The sequence below is a fragment of the Cupressus sempervirens genome, chromosome 2 (assembly GCF_028749045.1).
Source record: "Cupressus sempervirens isolate cs-2001-9-10 chromosome 2, ASM2874904v1, whole genome shotgun sequence".
NCBI classification, from domain to species: Eukaryota; Viridiplantae; Streptophyta; class Pinopsida; order Cupressales; family Cupressaceae; genus Cupressus; species Cupressus sempervirens.
Genome location: NC_143119.1, coordinates 120,716,315 through 120,742,465, shown reverse-complemented (window position 1 = coordinate 120,742,465; position 26,151 = coordinate 120,716,315). Strand labels below are relative to the sequence as shown.

General features: G+C 33.8%; 1 protein-coding gene across 1 annotated transcript in view; it reads left to right on the top strand.

Moving 5' to 3' along the window:
* The window catches only part of LOC149571309 (protein CELLULOSE SYNTHASE INTERACTIVE 1-like), a 90,191-nt gene that overhangs the window by 27,808 nt on the left and 36,232 nt on the right, over positions 1–26,151 (top strand). Inside the window, exon 2 of the mRNA XM_089812857.1 lies at positions 21,012–21,148. Coding sequence (XP_089668983.1) covers positions 21,138–21,148 — 11 coding nt within the window. The 5' untranslated portion in view covers positions 21,012–21,137. The remainder of the gene's footprint in view (positions 1–21,011; positions 21,149–26,151) is intronic.

The following is a 26,151-nucleotide window of genomic DNA, read 5'->3' as shown; positions in this document are numbered from 1 at the left end:
TCCATTTAATATAATTTGCATGGCTTTCCTGTTTCCTTTACGCCAGATAGTTTTATTAGGTTCAACAGTAGGTTGTTTGGATGCTGAATCAACAAATTGTTTTACATCATTTTCTTCAAGAATCATCATGATTCTGAATTTCCAAGCATCGAAGTGTTCTTTCCCATGAAACCTGTCCTTGGGTCTGATTGTGTATGCCATTGAAGATAGAAGAATGATGCTAGATATATATCAAGTCTGATTATTTAATTTGCAGAGCCTAGGTTCGACTACCAGAGCTCTGATACCATGTAAAGTTTCTGCAAATTTATGTGATCAGACCTTGATAGTAACTTCTATATTGTTTGCTGTTCTTGATCTTCCTTCCATCTGACTTGGAAAGAGATGTTAATAGCAATTGTTATTCTGAAATGTATTTGTCTCAGCAAGTATTCGAGTATAGGCAGAATTGCTCAAAGGAGCAGACTTATTCTTCTTGTGTGTCCTTTAACTACAACCACACCTTGTATAAATATCTTAACCAAAGGGTATGTCCCTTGAATGGACATGACTCTATCTAGGTTAGCCCAATCACTGCATTCTCATAATCGGCGCTCAAGGAGATATTGTGTTAGCAAACAAGTATAACTAAAATTAGTTAAGGTAAATGCTAACACACAATCATCTAGGAAATCGCCGATCATGCCTAGTCAAGGAGCAATGTATTTATAAGCCATCATAAGGTATTATATGAAAGATAAGGTCTGTGTGATCTGCACAGTCAGACCTGTATGATGATCGAAGTTATAGTTTTAACAGTTTAGGCATAGCTGTAGATTATGTACTGTATTATTATTAAAATTATAGTTACTGCATCCTTTGACATATATAGCTTATGGTCAGTAAATCTTAAGAATATTATTAATTTTTCTAAAGCACAAGAAATGTATTAAATCTTCATTGAAGCATAAGTTTCAAAATTACCTCTGATTTATCTTATTAATTAATAGCAAAACAAAATCTCTACCAGAACTAGATGCAGCACAGGTATAATATTAGATTTAGAAAATTTGGAAAGACATCTCTTCATGTTGTAGAAGTATAAGATTGCAATCAGAGATCTTTTCTGAGTGCCTTCCTCCACCTTCTACTAAATGTGTAAGGAATATAGTAACTGACTGAAATGTCTATATAGAAATACTTAAGATTTTAAATATGAGAGATGGTAGTTATAATGAATCTAATAATAAATTTTATAAAATCATATTTTAAACATGGATATCTTATTTTCACGTGAGTAGTACTGTAGTAGACAGAGAGGAAGCATAGTTGATGGACAGTAATGTCCCATAAATTCTATGATGAAATTATTTTAAATAATTGAATGCTGTGATCCTAATCTGAATCTATAGGAGGCAGACTACATAAACGTCATAAGTTTTAAACTTTATTTTTTTCATAAGTGGAAGTAGAAAAAGAGTAATTTCTTCCAGCTTCCATTTGCACTTGCAATTTCATTCACAACTTCAATGTGTTGGGCTGATGTAGTTGTTATCACAGGAAGCTACATGGATCCATGTCTATGAAACCCATATTATAGGCACTGTAAAGAGAGCCAGAAATTTAGGAATTGAATTAATTGACGGAAGACTGCAAAAAAAATATAATAGCAAAAATTCAAACCAATCTGTTAAAAAAGAAAGTTATAATAGTAACTTCATTTAAATAGACTTCGGTTTCTTTTTATTTCAAAACAATACTATTAATGAAAAAAAAGGATTTTTTTTTTTTAATATACACTTTGAGGAAGTGATAATTTTTAGAATGTAAGTTTGTTTTGTTTAATATAAAGAAAGTTTCTTTTAATTTATATAGTTACAAAATGGTAATCTCCATGATAAGATGTGATTTTTGTTCTATAGAAAAATAAAGTCCTTTTTAAATATATATAAAAGGAAGTGATAATAACTTTTTATCATATTACGATTTTTACTTTAGAGAATATAGAATAAAAGTTCCTTGTTTTATTCTGTAAAAGTTCTAGGAAATGTTATTTTGTAGAATATAAAATTAAAAAGAGTTAGAAAAAAATCTTCTTTTAATAGTATATAATTTTATATCAACAACTGATAAATTTTTTAGATTTTAACAACAATGTCTTAGAAACTAAGAGTTGGGTTCCCTCAAATAATTTATCTTAATCATAATCTTTAAATGATAGATGAGTGGGAAGTTATGCATGGTTTTGTAGAAAGTATGATGTAGTCCCTAAAGAAATATATACTAATAAAAATAATTAACTGTATTATATTTTCCCGGTCAAAATATGGACATGACATTTGTGATATGATATGACCTTTTTATGTACAATATCTTATGATGTTAGTTTATATTCCATTTTTGAATTAAACAAATGATTGGATATTCAATGAAATAAATTATCAGCCCACTTTATCTAACAACATAATCAAGCTTCTTAATTATAAAAAAAAATTAGTTGCGTTTTCTTGGTTAAAATTGTGGGCATTACCATTTGCAGGGAAAAATCAGGACTGACAACAAATTTTTCATCTTATCTTTATAGATTAAGGTTACAAGCTGGAATTATGATGAAGGCCACCACTAGTAGGCACCAACGTTTGCTTTTTCTTGTTTAGGTTTTGGAGGCTTCATTAAATATACATTCTCCCTATATTTAAGGTCAAAACCTAAAGGGTCTGTCTCCTTCACAGCCCCTATCTAAATCTTCATCCTGAAGGAACAAGTAAACTTGATCTGGGCTTTATAGGCATCAGGGGCATTATTTGAATAAAGGGATACAAAGTGTCAAGTGATTAAATTCGTTGTCTATGATCTAGGTGTAGCCTTCAATAAAATCAAGGCCTGTTTTTATCTAAATGGGCATCACATGTATGCTAATGGAAGCTGATATCAAAGTAATAATTAATCTGGTAAATTCTGTTAAAGTTTTTTGGTAATGGTCTGGGCATAGCCTTCAATAAAACCAAGATCTGTTTTCAGCCTTGTATGTATCACATCGATACTAGTGGAAGATGATATAAAAGTAATAATTAATCGAAGTAAATTCTATGTCCATCCCTTCTTGGAGGTTTTATCATATAATTGAAATACATTTCTCACCTACTGTTTGCCTTTATATATTGCCAAGTTAGATGCTATAAATGAAGTTCAAACAAAGTGGCAGAATACCTAGCTCATTTCCCAAGTAACGTATATAATTGGGATCATCGTAATGAATGTGATGTAAATATCAGGGCATCACAATCTTACAGTATAGAATTGAGAGCTCTAAATCAATATCACAATACATTAAAATCTTAAATATGCAATTTTTGGCAGGAGGAAGAGACAAATTGAGGTCTAGAAGCCATTCATATGCGATTTTTTTGTCACCAATGGAGGATGCATAGTGATTTATTAGACAACCCACAAGAAGGATCTTTCATTCACTTCATCACCACTAGTTTATCTTGCAAATTCTGGATGAGCTTTCTGCAGTTTTCTTCTTTCTCCATGTCATTCATGTCAATCTCATCTATGGCATGTGGAAATTCAGTAGTTGTAGCAATAATCAGTCAAATCAGAAAGGGAGGTCAGTCTGTCCTTGCCAACAAAAGTGTTGGTGGCCATTTTTAGTGTCTACGTGTCACTCATAATGATCATCTGTAGATCATTTTGACCAACGATTATCACGAGACAAAACTCAGTGATGTGTTCTAGGCCTAGCAATGCCTAGATGCCATATTCTAGTCTAGTTACTACTAGTATCAGACTTTTACCAGTATAATTCTTTTACATAATGGACAGTGATACAGCATTGATTGTAGATTAAAGGGACCTTTCATGTTAAAGATTCTTGGACACTTGGTCATGAATTAATAACTCATTACTACTACTCAATAAGAAAGTTGATGTAAAAACACAGATACCACAAAGCAAGATCACTGTTTATCTTGAACAGGTAGTTCCACTTTGTAATCAACCTGAAAAACATAATTTAGCTAAGAAGAGTTTGTGGCTAAAAAGTGCTGTAGTCTTGTATTGCTTATTTTGCAATTGCATTTGCCATACTACAAACATTGAAAGGAAGGAAAACTAGAACTAGGGAGAGTTACTAACATTGTTGTTTCCCTATTCTTTCATTGATACCATGTTATAAATTAAAAACACTGATTCTATAAAGGAGGTCGAATTCTGAGCACGCAAGACATAAAAATATAATTCATTCCTGATGTAGCATTGCTGCCCATATTTCTAAATTCTTACAGATAATCTGTTCGGGGATCAGGTGAGACTTAGTAGCAAGTGGAAGAGCTTCTTGGTAATGGGAAATTGAATTGTTCTTTTTCTTCACGTGGTCATGTGATCCTTCTTGCTCTTAAGAAGGATAATCTGTGACACAAAAAGTGGGTTTTTTGAGCCTCAAAAAAGATACTTTCAAGAATTGCTAAATGTTGTTGAGGTAAATGACCTATAGAATATGTTGCAAAAATTAAAATATTCCACTAATTTGGCTGGAGTCTAATTTATAATGAAATCATTATTGTTAAAGAAGATGCTCATATGCTAAACTTTAAAACCAGATAACACTTGTTTGGTTAGCTAGTGATGTCATTTTGACCATGTATTGTGCCTAAAGAAACCATGAGAATTGCAAACTGATGCAAGAGCATCTTGGGGAAGTTGGCAATCTTGCATGGTGAAGTACTTTGCCTTGGAGTTGGAGGACTCGGTCGTAGAAGAGGTTGATGCTCGGTCTTTATTGAGTGTAGTGTTGGCACTGTGTTGCGCGACACTCACTACATTGCTCAGCGTGCGTTGGTTGTTCGACACCTGAGGAACTTGACAATGCTTGTGGGAGCTCAGTCATGCTTGGCTGGTGGTTGCTGACGCTCGATAGTTTGAGCTTGCTGAACAGAGTTCTTGCGGATTTGATCAATCGACTTGGTGCATTTAATGCCTGAGGAGTGTGATCATGACGTGGAGCGATCATGGGAGTTTGTGTGGGCCTATTTGGGTCTTGTTTATTCGTCCTATGTGTATTTAATGGGTGTTGTAAGCCTTCTAAGGCATTTGGTATTTGATATCTGTTGCAGGCTGACTTGTGGCTTAAATATGTATATAATATAAGGGTTTGTTTAATTTGTAACTGGCTAGGCCGACCTATGGCCTAGTTGAGTATAAGTAGAGGGTCTTGAATCATTATTGATCCAACATGGAGAAGGACTAGCTGAGAGACCACAGTTTGTTAGTAGAGCTAGTAGTTGCGGCTTGGGAAACAAGGAGAATTCTTGGCGGATTGTGAGCACAAGTTTAGATCTCACTAGAGGTTTCTACTAGAGTGCTATTGTGTTACAGATTTGGACTAGCTAGGGTTTGGGTTGGATCTTGCAGAACTATTACTTGCTTTGTATTTGGCCATAACTGGGAAGGCCTTACAACCTGCCACATTGCATGTAATCAGTTGCTTTATGAATAAAGAATTGAGTTTGGTATTAGATCTTGTATCTTGTGTTGTGTTTCCATTGTATGGTTATTTGTTGGGAGCTAGTACCTCTCCTTTGGGGATTCTCTTACCTTGTATTGCATCACAAGTGAGTTATTGAGACCCTAGTTATATCACTTTGTCATTATGTAGCTTGATGATATGCAAGTGCTTGTGTTTAGTTAGATGCAGGTAGATCATTTGGTCGGGGTAACAGACCGATGTTATTACTGAAGTGCTGTTTTTTGTGGCAGTATAATGCTGATTTCAATCTATTTCAAGGTGAACAGGTGAAAAGAGACCATGCAAAAATTTGTGCCATTTTAAGACCTCTATCTGATTCAATTGAGATGTGTAGTTCTGTTAGAGCAATTTATTATTGCTGCAAATCCAACCCCAAAATTCCTGACTTTGCAACACTTTTCAGTGCCTTTATGATGCATTAAGGTAAGATTCAATAGGCTATAATACATTAGATCTTTGTCTAGATGCTGAAGATTTTTTTTTGAAAAATGCCAATTTTGAATCCCTCTAATGCTTAAATGCCATTTGTGATTAAATTAAATGATCTAGGATATGCACTGGAATCAGCACTTGATACAGATACAAGGTCACTTTAGAGTATATCACCTGGAAACCTCTCTCTTAGTTGTGATCAATTACTTGACGTGTAACAAGTTGTTGGTTAAGTCTCATTCTGTAATAGATTGGAAACCTTGCTAAAATTTAATATTAAGTGCAGATTGATGGATGCAATTCTTGCAAATCTAAAGTGAGATTCAATAGAGCATAGTAAGTTGGAAATCAGGTGAAATTTTAAATGTCGACAAATGTTGTAGTTGTTGGTTTTAGCATGTGCTCGTTTAACCAGGAGCAATGACTCCATTATTGCCCTCCCAACCATATACAATATCCCATGGTCTCCCCCAAGCACTTTCTGCTGAATAATGCATATGATATGTGTTTTTTCATTTTTTAGTACCGAGAGGAAGATTTGATCTTCTTTTATATATATATTGGTGGTGGTCCATCACCAAGGTTCACCACTCTTGGTCCAAATAGATTTATTATTATAACAATATTATTATAATAATTATATCACAATAATATTATAATATAATTATATTATCTCTAGGATAATATAATTAAACTATGAAAGAATAATATAATTATATTATTTCACAATAATAATATAACAATCAATCATAGTGATTTTATCAATATAATTATTATTTCACAACCTTTATGTTATCGATGTTGGCTTGAAGGAATCCGACCATAGCTACAATAACATTAACACTCACTCTTAGCTAGGGAGGACTTTCTTAGATATTTGAGTTATAGAGCAATGTCCACCATGGCTACTCAGAGGGTGGCTCTATAATGGCTGCTCCCATGAATGGAAATACAAACAAACACAAGTGTTCATCACGGAATCACTCACATGATGTTATCTCATGATGATAGTCACCATAGCTACCCCTAGAGGGTGATTCAACTCAAGTGTTTAGTCACAAAATCACTCACATGACCTCCATCATGGCTATTCCTAGAGTGTGGGTCTATAGTGGCTACTTTCATGAATGGTAATGCTAGAAAACACAAGTGTTCATCACGGAATCACTTTCGTGATGTCTTCATCTCACAATGATGGTCACCATAGCTACTCCCAGAGGGTGTTTCAACTCAAGTGTTTACTCATGGACTCACTCACATGACTTTCACCATGGCTACTCCTAGAGGGTGGGTCCATCATGGCTACTCCCATGAATGGAAATATAAACGAGCACAAGTGCCCATTATAGAATCATTCAACATGATATCATCATCTCATCATGATGTTCACCATAGCTACTCCCAAATGGTGGATAAACCTAATTGCTAATTCATGGATTATCCCACATGACATCCACCATGACTACTTTTAGAGGGTGGATCCACCATAGCTATACTCCGAAAAGGTGGAACAAGGGCTTTTACCTTAAACTTCTCTCTCACAAAGAAGAATGCATTACAAGGGCTGACGCCTCAAATTTCTCTGTCTCAGAGAAAAATGCTACAAGGGTTGACACCTCAAATTTCTCCGTCCCAATGAAAAATAATTCAAGGGTTAAAAAATGCATACAAGGGATTGCATCTCAAATTTCTCCCTCATAGAGAAGAATTCATTAACAATGGATTGCACCTCAAACTTCTCTTGTAAAGAGAAGAATTCATTAACAAGGGATTGCACCTCAAATTTCTCCCTCACAAAGAAGAATTCGTTAAGCAAATCTGCATGATGATGAGGCTCTCTCTTACACTGATATCAACCTTTTGGCCTCCTCGTCCGGGGTTGCTTCTGATTAAATGTCAAACTCCCTTTGAATCTGATATCAACCTACTGACCTCCTTGTCTAGGTTGCCTTTGATAGATTGCTAGACTCTCTCTGAATGTTAATTCTTCCTCTTCAAAGAAACTGATCTAGATATATGCCACCAACTCAGTTTCATGGAAGCAAGCCGTGTCTTCATTCTTCGAACTACATAACTTTCACATAGGATGCATCAATCTCTTCTCTTGAATGATCCCCGATCTAACAAGTGTCCATCTATTGTGGAATATCACGACCTAGATGTCAGCATAAAGGCCTTTCAACCTATACATATGAAACTCCATCCCATGAATCATAGTCCTTAGACTGTTGATCACTAGAGAGATCTTCTCGACATGGTCCACTCCCTCTGAACCAATATGACCATCCTTGGATGTCAGCTGAAGCAGATCCTCTAGCTTCTCCCTCTGACATGGAAGCATACTCTTCTCACATGGTCTTAATCATGGAAGATATCTTGCTCCAAGAATGCAATCAGGTGTTAGTTGTCTCCAATGATGGGCAAATTAGCCTATGCTGCTAGTACTGATGAGAGTTTAGGACTTCCCTTCTTGACCTTATTCTAGATCATTTTATTCCAAATTATTGGGCCGGCGTCCAGTCCATAGAGTTCCAAATTATGTCCAGAACTGAGTATGCTCCCTCGATTCCTTCTACAACAATTTTGCGGTTTCTACAAGCAATTCTAGTACAGGACGGATTAGAGTTGAATCTGTTGTAATAGGTCTTCTAATCACACTCACATGATTATTACAATAAGTTATAGTTTACTCCAATTCCCAACAAAGAGTTTTCAAAGCTACATTTCTTGACAAGATTGTTGATCCTCTGCAAAGGACAAAATCTGAAGCTCTTAACTCATGCCATGGTTTCTCGGAATTTAACTCACTGAGAATGCAATCTCTCATCATCTTATGCTTCTCGATCCATCCTGGAAGCATTTTAGAGAGATTACTAGTAGACCAACCTATGTCTCCACTAATGCTAGAAGCATACATGATTCATTATTCTTTATGTTATTGCACAAATTAACTACATAAAATTCAGATCAATATTCAAAGTTATAATCCTGAAATACTCATCTCTTGTATTCAAAGGATAACGCTTTCTTGGTGATAATTGAAACCCTAGAGCAACAAAGCTTTTAACTGAAATTGGGACAGTCCTCTTGAAGATTAGAGAGCAGAGAGTCTTCCTTGAAAACTTCGACTTTAACAAAGAAATCCTTGAGTATCATCTCTCCTAGTGTGAGTTCCCTCTCTCTAGCAATACATGAACAACAAGGGCCATTGCCAAAGTTTAAGCCATCTCTACCTTCCAACAATTCACTTGTTACTACTCTTGTAGGAATCAATGCTCAGAGAAAAAGACAGGATCTACGATAACCTCATTGGCAACACCCATATTACTCTTATTGTTTACTGTATAAAGGTTTTTGTATTGTAACTTGATCCCTAATGGATTATCGATGAGTTGATATTCCTACCATCAACAATGATTCGTTGCCAGACTTCTGTGGTATGTAAGCCATCTCTAACTTCCAACAATTCACTCGTTGCTACTCTTGTAGGAATCAATGCTCTGAGAAAAAGATAGGATCTATGATAACCTCATTGGCAACACCCAAATTACTCTTATTGTTCACTATATAAGGGTTTTTGTATTGTAACTTGATCCCTAATGGATTATCGATGAGTTGATATTCCTACCATCAATAGTGATTCATTGCTAGACTTTTGTGGTATGTTCTCCAACCATAGTTGCTCGATTCATATAACAAGGTGGCCACTCTTGAATATTTGTCACACAAGACTTTTGTTGAACTACTTGAAGTTCCCAATCAGTTTGAATTGTTGAATATGGGCTAGTCACCAATTTGGTTACTCTCAGGCTGATCTCCTTAGTAGTGCTCCTTGCTACATATTCAGTGTGCATCATGGGATGTTGTGCTTCATCTCTTTGTAGCCAGTAGTATGCATGTTGCTACATATTATAACTTTCTATGTTTTGTTTCACATAACAATTTTGAATTAATTGAAGTGTCTAACAATAGATATATGCCACTATAGTTCCCCAAGATTTTGTATCTTCTTGTCCACTACCCAAAACCTTTGTACCAAGTGCAAAATCTTCAATGAGCAGACCCAATTACACACAAGCAGCATGAATATTATATTCTTACACAAAGGAAATATATCCAAGTCTCACAACTATCAACTAACACCAACACATTGCTCCAGAATGAAGAGCCATGCAAATTGAATAATGATGTGCTCACCCCTTTCAAATATCAAGAAGAATACCGACTTGCGCTAGTAACAACTCACACTAAGAAGGAAAAATATGGCTAGCAAAGTCTGATTCAAAACATGGGTCCAAGAATAGAGAAGCGCTCTCGAAAACAAGAATCACATGTGACAAATATTGCCAAAAGAAATCTCACTTTGTCTTTATATTGTTTGCAAAATCTCCAGTGCGAAGGTCTTTCCACGAGATACAACAATACACCTCATATGTTAAGTTTGTAGTTACAGTCAGATTCAAATGATCATGAGTTTCATTATTGATGGTAATATAAATATTTCTTTATATATATTATATATATAATATGTAATATATATATATATATATATATATACATATTATATATATATATATATACATATTATATATATAATAATGTATATATTATACATATGGTTAGTTATATTATTTTATACTAACTAATGATGTTTAAACCTTAAAGACATGTCTCTTCAAGAGACATGTCTCCTCTCATACTTATGTGAGATCCAAATCTGCATTTGGAACATATCTATAACAATGGCAATATAATTACATTTGTAGAACTGATCCATGTTACTTAACATGGTATCACAACCTAGTTGTAAATGTAAGAAAACAAGATACACAATGTCAATCCCATGGTTGCAAAATAACAACAAATTTGAATATGAAAAACATTGTATGTGTGTGTCTACTAAGGATCGAAGAGACTTCATTTGCGTGGCCATTTGGAATTCAAAAGGTTTGGTATTGTAGAATATATGACAATGCACACAAAACCATTAAAGAGCACCCCCCGCATTGACATTGGGAGTGTCAAAGGGTTTTAAATTACTTTGCCCTGCAAAACATGCACGTGGGTACCATAAATAGATTATATCGAACCTAAAGATAGGGACTTCATATTTGTGGTATTGTCCATATTGCTGTCAAAGACCGCCTTATTAGAACACATGAATGGAAGAGTCGGCATGTACAATTTGAGAAACCACTTAAAACAAGGTGGGTACAAATCCTGACATGTCACCCACCACAAATCGCAGCAATTTAGCAATTGAGAGGAGGATGACATTTATTAACAATATCGACTCAATGTTTCTGGCAAATATTGGAACACAAATCAAAGAACGATAACAAGAGAGGAAGACAATAAGTCCAATAGAAGAAGTAGGATATAGTTATCACATAACTTCATAATTTGAGAACTACTTACATGACCATCAGATATGATTAAGTTTGAGTGAAATCGTAGACAAATTAATAAACCTACAAGCATTGCCTTTTTCGGAGATTGAAGTTCTGGAAAGCAAAATAGAGAACACGACAGAAATACATAATTGAAGACAAAGAATGAGAATTGGTCTTGGGAAAGATACATGGACGATAAGAGTCTCATTCAAGAAAATCCAATTCGAGTCAAGGGATCTGACAACTCCTAGATGACAACTACTCTTTGCGTGCATGGGACTGAACACTTTAAGTTTAGTTTTTGCAATTTTTAGAATCCCTAAAGGCTTCTCGAATATCTGTATCATCCTCAATAGTTTTTTCTTATTGTCGCTGAAAATTCACATTTCAAGATGGTAATCCATTGGATAAATGGTCTTTGACAAACATACCATATGGCTGTGGCTGGAGACTTAAAACATCCATATAAAGTCAATTCAATATCATATCACTTTGACAGGCCTGGGATGCATACTTGTGCAATTAATCCCTTATCGCTGTTGTCTTTTAATTCTTCCTCCAAAAGACACTATAAATGTGTCTCATTACTTCAATGGCATATGATATCCATATATGCTGCTTTTTCTATATTGCCGATCAATTCATCTCTATCACTTTATGACTGATTAATACCTGGTATCGATATCAGCCGATGTCATTTGATTGACGTCACTACATATTGTGTGACATGGGAAGACATCACCGTCTACCATAGATAATGGTCATTAGACTTGTGTTGTTGCATAGCACTACAAATTAAGAAATTTTGTGGAATTGAGAATAAGAATGTATATTGAGAATAAGAATGACTATTCCAATAACAACTATTTTTTGAAATGGACATAAGCTCATTTTTAGGGGTAAAATGGGAATATGTATTCCTATACCTTATTTCAATTGGTGCACCAAACAAAAAATTCGCGTGCCAAAATGAAGAGATCTGAAGAGCACTTAGAAATAGTAGCACGACTGATGAGGAACTAACAAGAAATTAAAATGTCTCACTGAACTATAGTGTCCTCTCGATGAAAATACCAGAGAGCCGTAATGCAACAACGTCAACATCACATAAATATTTAAATGGAAAAGTGTGTGCACAAGGGTGATTGTATTCGTGCCTCTTTAATATATTATTGTAATCGTAGACTAGAATAGGATGCCGTGAAAATGGTTAGATCAAATGCAAATAAGAATGAAGGAATATAATAAGGTGGCCCAACATACACCATGTGGATAAGATAGCCCAACATGAAAACATATAGAGCCGCAATGGTTGAGATATGTGGCATAGGATGGAGGAGTCTAGAAGAGTTTTAGTGCCCCCACTTATTGGCTCAATCGAGCTAACGATAAAGGGATAGTAAACATATATCCTACGTGGATACATATCAAACAAAGTAATATATATGAAAGACAGCATGTGGTCAAACAAGAGTATTGACCAAAAACTACTCATTTTATTGACAATTAGAGTGATATTGGAGGTAAGTATATGTTTGTTCATTTCATTATTGGATCTTTAGAATATTATTTAAGGGATGTGTCATCATTAATAATTATTTCTTAGTTATATTATATGAGATAGTATAACGGAAAATATATGATGACCATATATATATATATATAGATAAAGTAAAATATGTTTTCTAAACAATTTATTATGAATATAAGTGAATCGGTTACCTTAGATTTTTAAGTGGCATTAATAAAGGAATTAATATATTGAAAATATAGATTATAGTATATATAGAAAATGGAAGATATGATTATATGTTCAAAGCATATACATTTGTCTATATTATATTGGGATGATCTTATATTATGATGCAAAATTATTATCCTTGAGTATTATCTCTAATCCACATATATACATTAAAAGCTATGTGCCTTGATCTTTTCTTTGAGAATGTTATTACAAGAAGAGAAAGATTGAAATTCAGAGGGAGATTGACATTAGAGGCAACCTTGAAAGAGAGGGAGAAGATTGAGGATGTTATTTAGTTAAACCACATTGTGATAGATTGACTAATGATATAAATTTGGAATACACAGATTGCAAGATGTGCATAATATAGGTTTAATCAAAAGATCAAACAAATACCTTTGCATGAACAAAGGAAATTTGAGTTGTTGTGAGACATTAATGAAGTTTTTTTTCTTCAGTTGAACCATCTACGAGTCTCTCTTTGATGAATGAAACTCGGCGTATGAGTTGTAGATTCATACATGTGGCACAATCATTCTAAATCAAGATATTGGTGTATTGTGAACGAGTTGGAGAAAATGGAAGGAAATGTTCGCTTCTACTGGTAAGCTAAATGAATGTTTGGACCTTTAATGGACAAAAAGAGCAAGTTGGAACTTAGAAAGGAGTTGTCATATTTGATAGATAATTGTTCAACAATATAAGAATGAGTGGAAATTTTACATTGTGGGGGAAATAATAGTCAATGTTCCATTGCCACTTGAACCTTATTTAGAGGGGGGATGTTCCATTCTCAAACAAGACAATTTCTGAATCTTCATGTGCAGATAAGTATTCTTATCGTTTATATTTGTCTACTCTTTGTAGTCTCTCTCTTATCTATAATTCTATACATACTATAAGGGTTATTTGCCTTGACTTTTTCTTCTATGTTTGAGGATATTCTTATAGGAAAAGAAGGTTGGTACTTTACATATGCTACCAAATATTGTGCAACTCAATCTAATGATAGTACCTCCAAAGACCTTGATGATCAAGATGGATAAAGTGAGGCTCTTGAAGAAAACGTCTTTGATGATTGAGATTCTTCTACATTAAGAGGGAGTATGACACTTCTTCTAAAGAAATGCAGGAGCTTAGAAGATTGATACTCAGAGGGAGTGTAGAAATACATGTGTGTGATTGCATGATTTTGATCGGCCTACCCCTATGTATATTATGAGGAAGTATTGACTTATCACTTTAGAGTGAGTTCGATAGGCATCCTTGGGTGAAGAGAGTTTTTGAGGAAGTAACTAGAGGACCTGACTTCCCAGGATCGATGTTCAGAGGGATAAATTTTGAGATGCAATCCTTTGTAGATGATATCTTTTCTATGAGGAGAAGTTCTAAGAGAAATTCTTTGTAATGCGCTCTTTTTTATGAGAGAGAAGTATGAGGTGAAAACCCTTTGTTCCACCCTCTAGTAGCAGCTATGATGGGTTTGCCCTCTGACTTGGTTCATGGTGGATATCATGTGAGTTACTACATGATGCTATTGCAATTATGTCATGAAAGATTACGATCTTTGATTTATGTATATGTTTAGAGGGGAGTTATTGAAAGGTGATGATCTCATCAATAATTAGCCCTGTTATCATAACAAATTACATTAAGTTGTCTCGGTGTGCTAGAAGTTATGATAACGAACAAAAGTTAACTATTGTAAGGTGACGATCTTATCAATAGTAGACCTATCTCCTAACAGCAAAATGTGTTGGAGCAAGTGTTATCTTGGTTCTTCGGGCCGGATTTTGTTGGACACCTTGATAACCAACTTATCCTGGTTCTTTGGGCCGAATTTTGCTAGACGCCATGAAAGTTGTTATGGTTCTTCAGGCCGGATATTGCCAGACACAATAACTTAAATCCATTATAGACCACACTTAAGGTGGTATTTAAACTTAAATTAAAGTTATAGTAATTGCTAATTTCCCTCCTTGCTAAAAGAAAAAGTGCTGAGAAATTTAGTCTCATTATGAATCGTAGCCAATTCCATATATAATATATGTGTGTGTTGATGGATTTATGTTGATATCCTTAAATATGCCATTCTATGAATATCATGCTGAGATGATATCTCTTCGTATACTCAAGAACATAATATGTTCTATATCAATCCTTCTAAACTAAGAGGGAGTGTTAAGTTTGTAGTTACAGTCAGATTGATATGATCACGAGTTTCATTATTGATGATAATATAAATATTCTTATATATATATTTTATACATAATATATAATATATATTGCATCTATTATATTATATTATATTATATTATATATATATAAATATAAATATAATAATAATGTATATATTATACATATGGTTAGTTATATTATTTTATACTAACTAATGATGTTTAAACCTTGGAGACATGTCTCTTCAAGAGACATGTCTCCTTCTCCCATACTTATGTGAGATCCAAATCCACATTTGGAACATATCTATAACAATGGCAATATAATTACATTTGTAGAACCGATCCATGGTACTTAACATCATAGATGTACTATTGACATAGTACACTCCAAGTTACAAAAACAAGCCAATTTATCTAACCTAGCGAGTTTTTACAACTTCGTTTAATACCAAAACCTCGCCAATTTTTTGCCAAAAGCTTGGCGAGTTTTTTGTTAAAAAATCGATTGTAGTTTTATTATTGCACCTGAAGGCAAAAAATGGCCCATATTAATTTCGTTTCTCATTTCTTCACTTTAATTTTGCTGAGAGGGGGAAAATAGTCTTCCAAAAACTTGCAAACCGATTTCTATCGATTTGAAGTGGATTTAAGGTGGTTTTTGAAGAGGATGACATCAATGAGTTGGAGAGATAAGCTATGGAGGAGGGGGGTGGATTTGGTTTCACATTGGATGGCATTGAGTTGAATTAGTACTCATTACTAGTAGTAGGAGAAGCTAGAGGCAGAGCTATGTCAAGGATGGAGGACAAGCCATAGACTAGGTCAAACATACTTAGCTAGGAGGTAAAGTTATGCCCAATGCAAACTTCTAGGACTAGATCTTCTAGTTCTACCTCTCACTTAGGCTTTACTAGAGCTGGGAAGAGGAAGATGTAATTGTAATGATGTATTTACTTTTAGTTTTACATAAATTATTTTTTATTTTGCTTCCAGCCATCAGCATTCTTCACGAGAATGCAATTTTGTACCCACTTTGTGTTTAAATATATCTAGACTAACCCCTCACTTAGGCTTTACTAGAGCTTGGAAGAGGAAAATGTAATTGTAATGATGTATTTACTTTTAGTTTGACATAAATTATTTACTGTTTTGCTTCCAGCTATCAACATTCCTTACGAGAATGCAATTTTGTACCCACTTTGTGTTTAAATATATCTAGACTAAGCTTGTTTCTTTTGTGGTCACATTTATAGACTTATTGAATGCATCTTCTGATTGAATTTTGCAAAAAAATGTATTTCTAATTAAATTTAAACAATAATTTAAAGTTCCTGAGTATTTGCCAAAAACTTGATGAGTTTTTTCCGGAATTATTTTTCTATGCCTTGGGCAAGTTTTCCAACAAAGATACACCTAATTTTTGCCTACAAACAGATTCTAACATCTTGAAACCTCTAGTTTGTCAACCTTCCACAAATATTCTTGGTCTGCAATTATTATTTTCTTTCACAGCACAAACTTCTAAATAAACAAAATCCTGGCTCCCTTAATATATTAATAATTCTCAACAGCATTCACTGAAGTTTGCTCATATATTGTATTACTTGGCCAATAGAAATAGCCGCAACTGGCCGATAATGCATATTATATCTCAATTGACTTTAATTAAAACCGACTCAATATAACATCAATGAGCAATATCAACATCAAACACTTATAAAATGTACTCCAAACTTCAAATATGTATTAAGCTCATTGTATTAAAGCCCAATACATTTATATCAGCTCAATGCAATTAACCCTTCCAAATATTTCAAATAATATTAAATCACTTTAACATTTTAATTCAAATAATCAAATCATAATATTATTGAAGGGAATACTCACGACAATACTTTTCAAATTTGTCTGAAATCCGTAATATTTCCTTCAAATCAGTACCAAAAAGGGGTGCTGATAGTAATAATGGGTACTTATGCATTTATCGTTTTGTATAGGTTAGCAGAAAATGCTCTTGATTATCCTCAATCTATTATTTCTTATTTGTTAAAACTCACAGGCTGTTAGGGAACCCACTTTAATACCATGTTGTTTTTAGCATGTGCTTGTTTAACCACAGGCAATGACTCCATCATTGCCTTCCCAACCATAGACAATATCCCATTGCCTTCCCCAAGCACTCTCTGCTGAATAATGTAAATAGTATGTGTGTTTCTTCATTTTTATTATCGAGAGGAAGATTTGATCTTACTTTATAGTTTATATATATGCTAGTGAAGCCCCTTCACTAGTGTCACCACTCGTGGCTCAAATGTATTATATTATTCTGTAATATAATTATTCTATTATAACAATATTATTATATGATTATTGTAATAATTACATCAGAATAATATTATAATATAATTATATTATCTCACTAATAATATAATATAATTATACTATCACATAATAATATAATTATATCATCTCACAATATTATATTATCAATCACAGTAATTTTATCAATATAATTATTATATCACAATAATTGTATTATCACAACCTTTATGTTATCTATGTTTGCTTGAAGGAATCCGACCCTAACTAGAATAACATTAACAATAGTAATTCAATCTGGTGAGGAATTACAAGATACGGATAAACAACAAAGTTGCAGAAATGTCATTGCTAGTTTTAATGCTGTGATTCGTGAGTGTTATATAATTAACTCCATTTTCGCATGATCACAGAAAAAATGTGCCAGAATACCCTGGATTTTGCACCATCTTTTCAAAATTGCAGCACTGCACATATATGGAATTACATTGAGAAGAGGATGTTTTATATTGGATGTAAGTCTATGGAAGTCAGATAATCTTCGCATATCATCTAGGAAGGAAAGAATGACAGAAACGTCAGCATTCAACAAATATTTTAATATTGGAAGTGCTAATGTAATTAGCTTCATGTTTTCATGGAGACATGAGAAACATGCCAAGGACCATGTTTGGCACCATCTTCTCAAATTGCAGCAGTACACATCTTTGGTAGTGCATTGAGAAAAGGACTTTTTATACTAATGGAGGACAACCTGCTTTTTAATTCAGATAAGCTTTGTATATTGGCTAGGCAGGCAATAGTCGTTCTATGCAAAATTCATTAGCTCAAAGTTATAAATCCTTTTTACGTTGGAAAATAGTTGCAATTAGCACCAATCTTGCATAGTTCCATCAATGTGATTGTTCATGGTTGGCAGACCTTTACTTGGCAAAAACTTTAGCATCTTCAAAATTCTTCTAAAACACATTTTTTTTGTGAAATTCAATGTCAAGATGTATTCAGTGAGTCCATAAATGAGTAGAACAGTATATTTTATTAAGCTTGATTCATTTTAATACAAAATTGCATCATCATACAGAATCTTGATATAATATGAATTATTAGCTGGCACCTATCATGAATTTATGATGAGCACCTATGATGATTGCCTTTAAAAGTCATCATTGTCATTCATGAATTGCATATAACAACATTTTACATCTTTCTTTTCCTTGTTCTAGTGAAAACTTGGCTAGAGGTTCTAAAGCTTGCACTTTATTATGATTCCTCGGGCAGAATATAAGACAATGTTTGTGGCTCTGGCTTGACTTCCATTCTATTGTGAGATGACATTAACTTCTCTGCCTCATCAGTGCCATCCAACTAAATCCTTTATCTCCTTTGTTGCAGCCCCATCAACCATTGCCTGCATTTCAAAATCTAGAATCTCACATGTAGTGACAATGGGGTTTTGTTGTCTCACCCTGCACTATTGCTATAAGGGTCAATGTCTTCTGAATCACCTCTTTGGATTTGTCCTCTACTTTTCTTGTGCTGAGGGTTGTATTGTACAAGGAAAAAGCTCATTAGATTGCTCAGACAACAAGATTGTTCGCTAGATAGATGAAAGGCTCATGATATATCCACATGATTGTAGAGATGCACTTCTAAAACTCATGGACTGGCTTATGTCACATTTCTTAACACATGGGACGAACTTGGTGAACACAAAAAAGTACATCAACATCCATTGGACCATTGTAGCCTTTCTGTTCTACATTAGTTATCTACAGATATACAGATACAAAAAACACTGCCAACTAGAATATGTCAATGCCACATCACTCACATACTTTCCTTAAACCCATGATGCCATCCACAAAATCATGTGGATAAACCCAAAAAACCTTAAAAGCCACCGCTTGTATGGTCAATCACAAAAGTACTCATAGAATAAATCGTGCTTAGGAACATCCTGGGAATCTCAGAAAACTCGTTGATCAGCTTCACTCACCATCTTTAGATACATTGAAATAAATTAGAAACATGCCATGCCATTCTATCAAATGAGTCACTTCTTACATAAAGAGCATTGAGTAGACCGCACAAATAAATAGCTACTATACCCAAATTTGAACACTTTGAAAAGTTTATGACTGTTAAAAGTTGGTCACTTGCTAAACCAAATTGTTTCTAGATAGCTCAAAATGGTTAGGGATCAGTCAAGCTGATCACCAAATAACTTGAAACAACTCAGCACTTAGCTCCATTCTTCAAACCCCAAAATATATGAGCATGACATATGACTGAGAGCAAACATAATCATCAATATGATTGGGGTGAAAGGCCTAAACACAATAAGCAACCACATGAAAATTGGTGATACACATATAGACAAACATAAGATCCAATCACTTACAAGAAATTGCAGAATCATCCCTTTGACCAGAAGCAACATGAATTCTGCAAACGGAAATAACCTGCATTATGAAGAGAACCCAAAGAAAAAACACCAGGCACCCTGAAAATAGACAGTTCAAGAATTGAGAAGAAGGTTTAAAATATAGTAATGTACGAAGATGCACATACTAAAACTAGTTGTACGAATCAGCAGTAAGGGGAGTCACAATAATTATTTGGCCATTCGAATGCATGGCTGAGCTTATTCAAATTTCTACGATTTTTAAACACAACCAAGAAAGGAATAAAAGCTAGTTGTAGATATCAAGTATTTGTGCATTTTGAATCTATAAATTTTTTATTCACTATAGATTGTGATTCCAGAGAATCTTGTTCCTATTTCATGACCAGATACCTATCCTTTGTTGTATGTTTTCTATCCTTTTTTTGTTTCACTCAGTTATTGTATGCAAGGTTGATCTCTATTGCATGTTATTTTTCTTTAATCTTTTTTAATTTAATAGTCCATATTGGTTTATGCAGACTCTAAGTCAGTTACCAGACATGTCACTTATACAATATTATAATTAACTATAATACTAGAGAAACTAGAAAACACCTGAAGGCCAAATCTGTTCACGTTAAGAACTTCCCTGGGAATCTAGTGTGTCAATCAAATCCGTTCATATGTTTTAAACAATTACTTGAAAAATGATTGTACACTCAGTATTCACAACTTAAAATTCATGTTATTTCATGTTGCTAATCATTTGTCTTCCAATTTGTCTTAGCAGTAATGTTCCATCAAACTGAAAATATAGTTTTCGAAAGCTTGGTTTTCTCTTAAAATTCGTTTTTGACATGCCCATTAATTTCAATATATTTGCGATACATCTTGTAATGCAAATTATCTATTATGTCTAAATGCTGAGTTGGTTTGTGTCAAATATTTTCAGTATAAACAAAGTCTAAGGAACATCAGTTGAAAAATTCAATTTTTAATGTTGATGCAAGATGTTATAAATCTGAATTTGTTTTATTGTTTCTTGCAGATGGAGATGATGAATTATAAAAGTTGAACTAGGAAGCCAAATTCTGAGCAGTAAAATCCCTAACTGGATAAGATTAGGCTTCCAGATTTAAAACGGAGTCAAGATAAGCTCTACACCAGCTCTCAGATGCCAATTAAGTGAGTTGTATTTCTTTGTAACATCTGTCTATTATTCTTTGTTGTATTTATTCTCTGTCATTGCTATTGTTGTCTATCATGTAAATCTCATTACTCAAGTGATCTGAAACTTTTTTTAATTTAGGGTATTGTTTAATTACAAATTTTGTGGTTTGCTTTTAGTTAGTTATATTGAGTAACGCATAAAGTTTTTCCATTTTTAATATTGTTATTACCTATAGATTTGGAAACTATTCTTGTACTTCCTACTTGATCTTGATAATCAATTTGGTTTGATGCAATTTTTTTAGGCTTTTTGCATCTCAAAGAATAGTCGTAAACAATCTCATCACTAATCCATTTATCACCATACATGTTGAAGTTTATTCATCCTTCTTGATCTTTAAAATAGAATTCAAGAATCACAAATACTAATTACTTTTTACTTCTTTTAACATGTGAAGTTTGCTTTAAGAAGAGACTTGTGTGATCAAACATAAAAATAAGCTTGAATAAGACTACAAAAGCACAACTTTTACCCTTGTTAGCCCCTATTTTGAACAAGCCAAAACTTAAACTTTTGTATAATTTTCATTATTTTACCAGTTGAGATATGAGTGTTTGTACAAATATCTTCAAGATGGGCCATCCTGTGATTTCAGTCAAAGGCCTTTATCACGGTTCACTTGATGAGTTAGTTGACATGCTTGTCATCTTTTTAAGCCATTGAGTTCATCATGAACATCTGATTCTAATTGTTTAGTGAAGCTTGATCATGTTGAAATGAATCCTAATATGGGAATATTGCTACAAGAGGGCACTGTCACTTGTGATTCAACTAGCAGGTGTCAAGTCAGATTTGTCATTCTCCATTGATATATATATATATATATATATGTATATGTATAAAGGTCATGTGGATGTGTATTCTTAGTGCATATAGGAAAATGGAAAGGAAGATACATTTTCAAAGATTTAAATATTCTAAATCTCTCATCGGCATGTTTCAAAAGTTGCCAAGTTGTTTAAACATTCGATGACTGTTAGTGTGGATAATAGGCGGTGATTTAGCGAAACTTCAAAAGTTCCTTCAAACTCCAACGAAAGCTTTTAATCCTAATCAAATTCAATATCGACAAGTTCACAAGTTTGCCAATTATCCAAAGAGGCTGGTAGAAAAACAAAGCACGTTAAATTCAGATACTTTGGCAAGTATTGCAGAAGGCTGATAACGTCAAAGAAGAAAGAAAGTCAGTATAATCCACTTGACAGCAATTTTAAAATTTTTCTGAAGTCTCCAATGCATTCCACAATTCTTTATTATAGTGTTTTCAATGGTATTTTGCAGAAGTTTCCAAAGTTTATTAAAATACCATTGTTTCCAAAGTTTATTAAAATCCCATTGTATTTCATTTGAATATTAGAAATAAGTCAAAAGAATCAGTTATTGTAACTGACTCAAAAATGTCATTCATCAGGGCTTAGAAAAGAACTCAAAACAGTAATTGACATTATTCATGAGTTACCAAAGTTATTAAAATTCTCAGCAAACATATTCCAAATACGTGTAATGGAGGTTGGTCAGCCATTTTTGAATGCCACACTGAGAAATGGATAGTGTGCATCATCCAATTTATGAACAACATCCAATGATTTCAAAATTATTGAAAAATCTTTGATAGCAAGTGGAGGGGTGGTTATTTCATTGCAAGTTTGGTGATGAAGAGTAGTTGCTAAAGTTGTTTAAAAAGCCAATAAGTTGGTTAGCATTTTAAGTGGCTATTAAATTAAGTTTGAAGATTCCTCAACCACTTGACATGTATTATCATCAGTGATTTGATAAAATTTCACATATTATAAAGAGTTTACAGGCACGATGTTGGTTATCCGTAAGTTTTGAAAGTTATCAAAGATTTCGATGAATGTATCTAATTGCTTGGTACATGTATAAAGACATGGGGGCATGCTATTACAAATGTAACACATCAGGAAAATAGTTGCAATAACCATTTCCATTCATTCTTGTTTATGCCCCAAATGGGCATGTTTCTCATAAGTTTTATACATGCATTCAAGATTTGCCACCTCACAGATAAAATGATAACAATATTTTCTCAAAGTATGTTTTAAAGTCTCCTGATGAAGATGCCATTGCACAGGTATATAAAAGCTGCCACCATTTTAGCAATATCCTCTCTGCTCATGCTCGGTGAAGTATGATAATAGCAACAAACTGGATTCATTGAAAATGATTTAGAAACATTTAAAGTGAATGCAATGTGCAAGAGAAAGGGTCACCAAATATTTATATGCACAAAGTGTTTGATAAAATGATTCTAAACGGTAAAGCCATATTTCACAACCTTCGTGACTAACCTCTATACCTGCATGTAAGAAGGAGCTTTGAAATGTTTGATAGCGAGATCATGTCATCTCAAGGAATGTAACAAAGTTATTGCATAATGCTTGTGAAATGAAATTATTGAAACAAGTTTCAAAAAGGACTTAAGTAAATGCACACAACAACTGTAAAGCTAAGTTCAAAAACCTTGGCCAACATAGTCACCGCTTGCGTATAAGAAAAGCTTTGGTACATGTTATGGGCACCCATGATGGCAATAAGATTATAAATCTTTCTAATTGTAGTGGGCACATAGTAAAATGTCTGAGCGTAGTCACGACATGCATAGGATCAACAAAATTGAAAGTATAACATTGGATGGAATGCTCTTGAGTGCATGCACTCAAACTATGGAAGCTCGAGCCAAGCACCTGAATCACTTCATAAAATGCATCAATGCTATGTGGTCTTAAGCTGCAAGCGATTTCACTAAAATGTCTTTGGAAACTCTCAAGAAAGTATAGGAAGTTCGATGAAAAACCAAACTCATCAACCCTTACTAGCATTCTCCATCTGCATGCAATGGGATATGAACACGAGTTGAGAAGACTTGAGAAACTTCTTATGAGATATTGAACTCAGAAACATGGCGACGTGACATGCATGGCATGAATGAAGTCATATAAAAAAGCCTCAAAGATACTCCATATGTAGAAATGAGACATAGTGATTGCAGATATGTGCTCAATTAAATGAGTTGAAAAGGCTTTGGAAACTTTCAAACAAATGCAATTGGAGAGCGTTGAGTCAAATTCTAAAAACATTGCTAGATCCTCCTCTACTGCCTGTGCTAAAGACGGGAATTTTGTAAAAGGTTATAGTTATCCTTCAAAGCTTAAATAAAAATGCTTTGTTATTAGATAATATATTTGTAAATGTGGAGGTCGATAGCATTGCATGCAACATATGGAACCATAAAACCTCATATTATTTAACTATCTACTACGAAAGAGATTTTGTGTCAATATGGTTGTGGGATTCGCTAAGAGTGAATTTAGTAAAAAGGGACTAGAAACTTTCAAGTACCCACAATTGTTAAACATGAAGATTAACATTGCAAACATTGCCACCACCCTCTCCACTATGCAAAATGGAAGCTTTGAGGACTACGTATGGGAACACTTTTGGTAGAGAAATCCTTGTCAGATATTATCATTGAAAATGGTTACAAGTTGAGGTTTAGTAAATGTTCTAATCGACATGCAAGGAATGTGGACTCGGTCTAATTATCAAATTGTTTCTTCAACAATGATGTTGACAACTTTAAATGAAATTGAAGATGTGTTTTCTGATTACATAAGAGGAAAGGTTATCATAGAATGACATCAAATTTGACCATCATTTCAAAGGTGCTACTTGTAATCATTTAGAAAATGTCATATACTTGCATGAGATTGACACACTAGGTGTTTTTGAAAGGAAATTGGCATTTTCTTAAATGTCTATTGGAATGCATATCTTTAAAGGTCAAGTTATTTGTGATTGCAAGAAGATCTTGTGCTTATCTCAACTCTACTAATGAATTTTCTCTTTCTTCAAAGGTTATAGATCTCAATTTCTCATCTGTAAAATTTACTCATGTTATCTACTGTATTGAAAGTTATATTTTTTGTCTATTATTGCAAAAGTTATGTAAATCCTATCTGTCTTTGAAAAGGGTAGTTATTCTAAGTAGTCACTTAGGTAATTATTCTAAGAAGTTGTCTCAAATAACTACTACCTATTTACCTCAAGTGAGGTAGTTAGGTGGTTACAAGTTAGTTATTCTGTGGGCTTATAAATACAAGGTTTATATAATGTAAAACGGGGGGGTGGAGGGTGAGGGGGGGAAATTCTGCAAGGGGAAACACTCCGGAGGATTATGTAAGAAACATTTTGAGAATTTTTAATGATTGCATTTTGTACCTAAGAGGCCTTGAATTTGTATATTTTCAAAGTGATAACAAAGAACACATACAATTCGTAAGTCTTCTATGCGTTCATGAGTTGTTACTATCAAATTTTCATATGTTAAAATTGTAATTCCTTTCTGCACTTATGCAATCTATTGGGGTATATGTGGTGGTGAAACACAATCATACCTTGGTATCTTGGTTCGATGTTTCTAGGATTATATGTTTCCTCGTATGTTGAGATTGGTTATCCTTTTGTCATTATTGCATATCAAACATATCTTGTGCTCAAACCCTCTTTGTCATTGCTATCCTTTGTGAATCCCAACTAGCATTTGTATGTCTACGGTCGGGGTTTATATTCTTACTTTCTTTTAGTTTAGTTTTGTCCCCTTTATGTACCTTTAGGTGAAAAGTAGACAAAAACTACAAATACCCCCATCATACGAGGGAGCTGCCCCTCTCAAACGCAAAGGAAGGTTGCAATTTGATTGTGATCAGATTTTGTCTCTCCAAATGTTGGTCTGGTTATCACTGCTCCTTGGGCAAAAAGGTTAATTTTTGAAGCACTCACAATGACACATCTATTTACTAACAACCCTGTAAAGTCATAACCCCAATGTGGATTAAAATCCAGATTTATGGTAGTGGCATTACCCTTGTTATCTTTATGTCTTAATTTGGAAAGATAATTACAGGGAGGACATTAGTCGTTTGTTTTGTACTTTGGT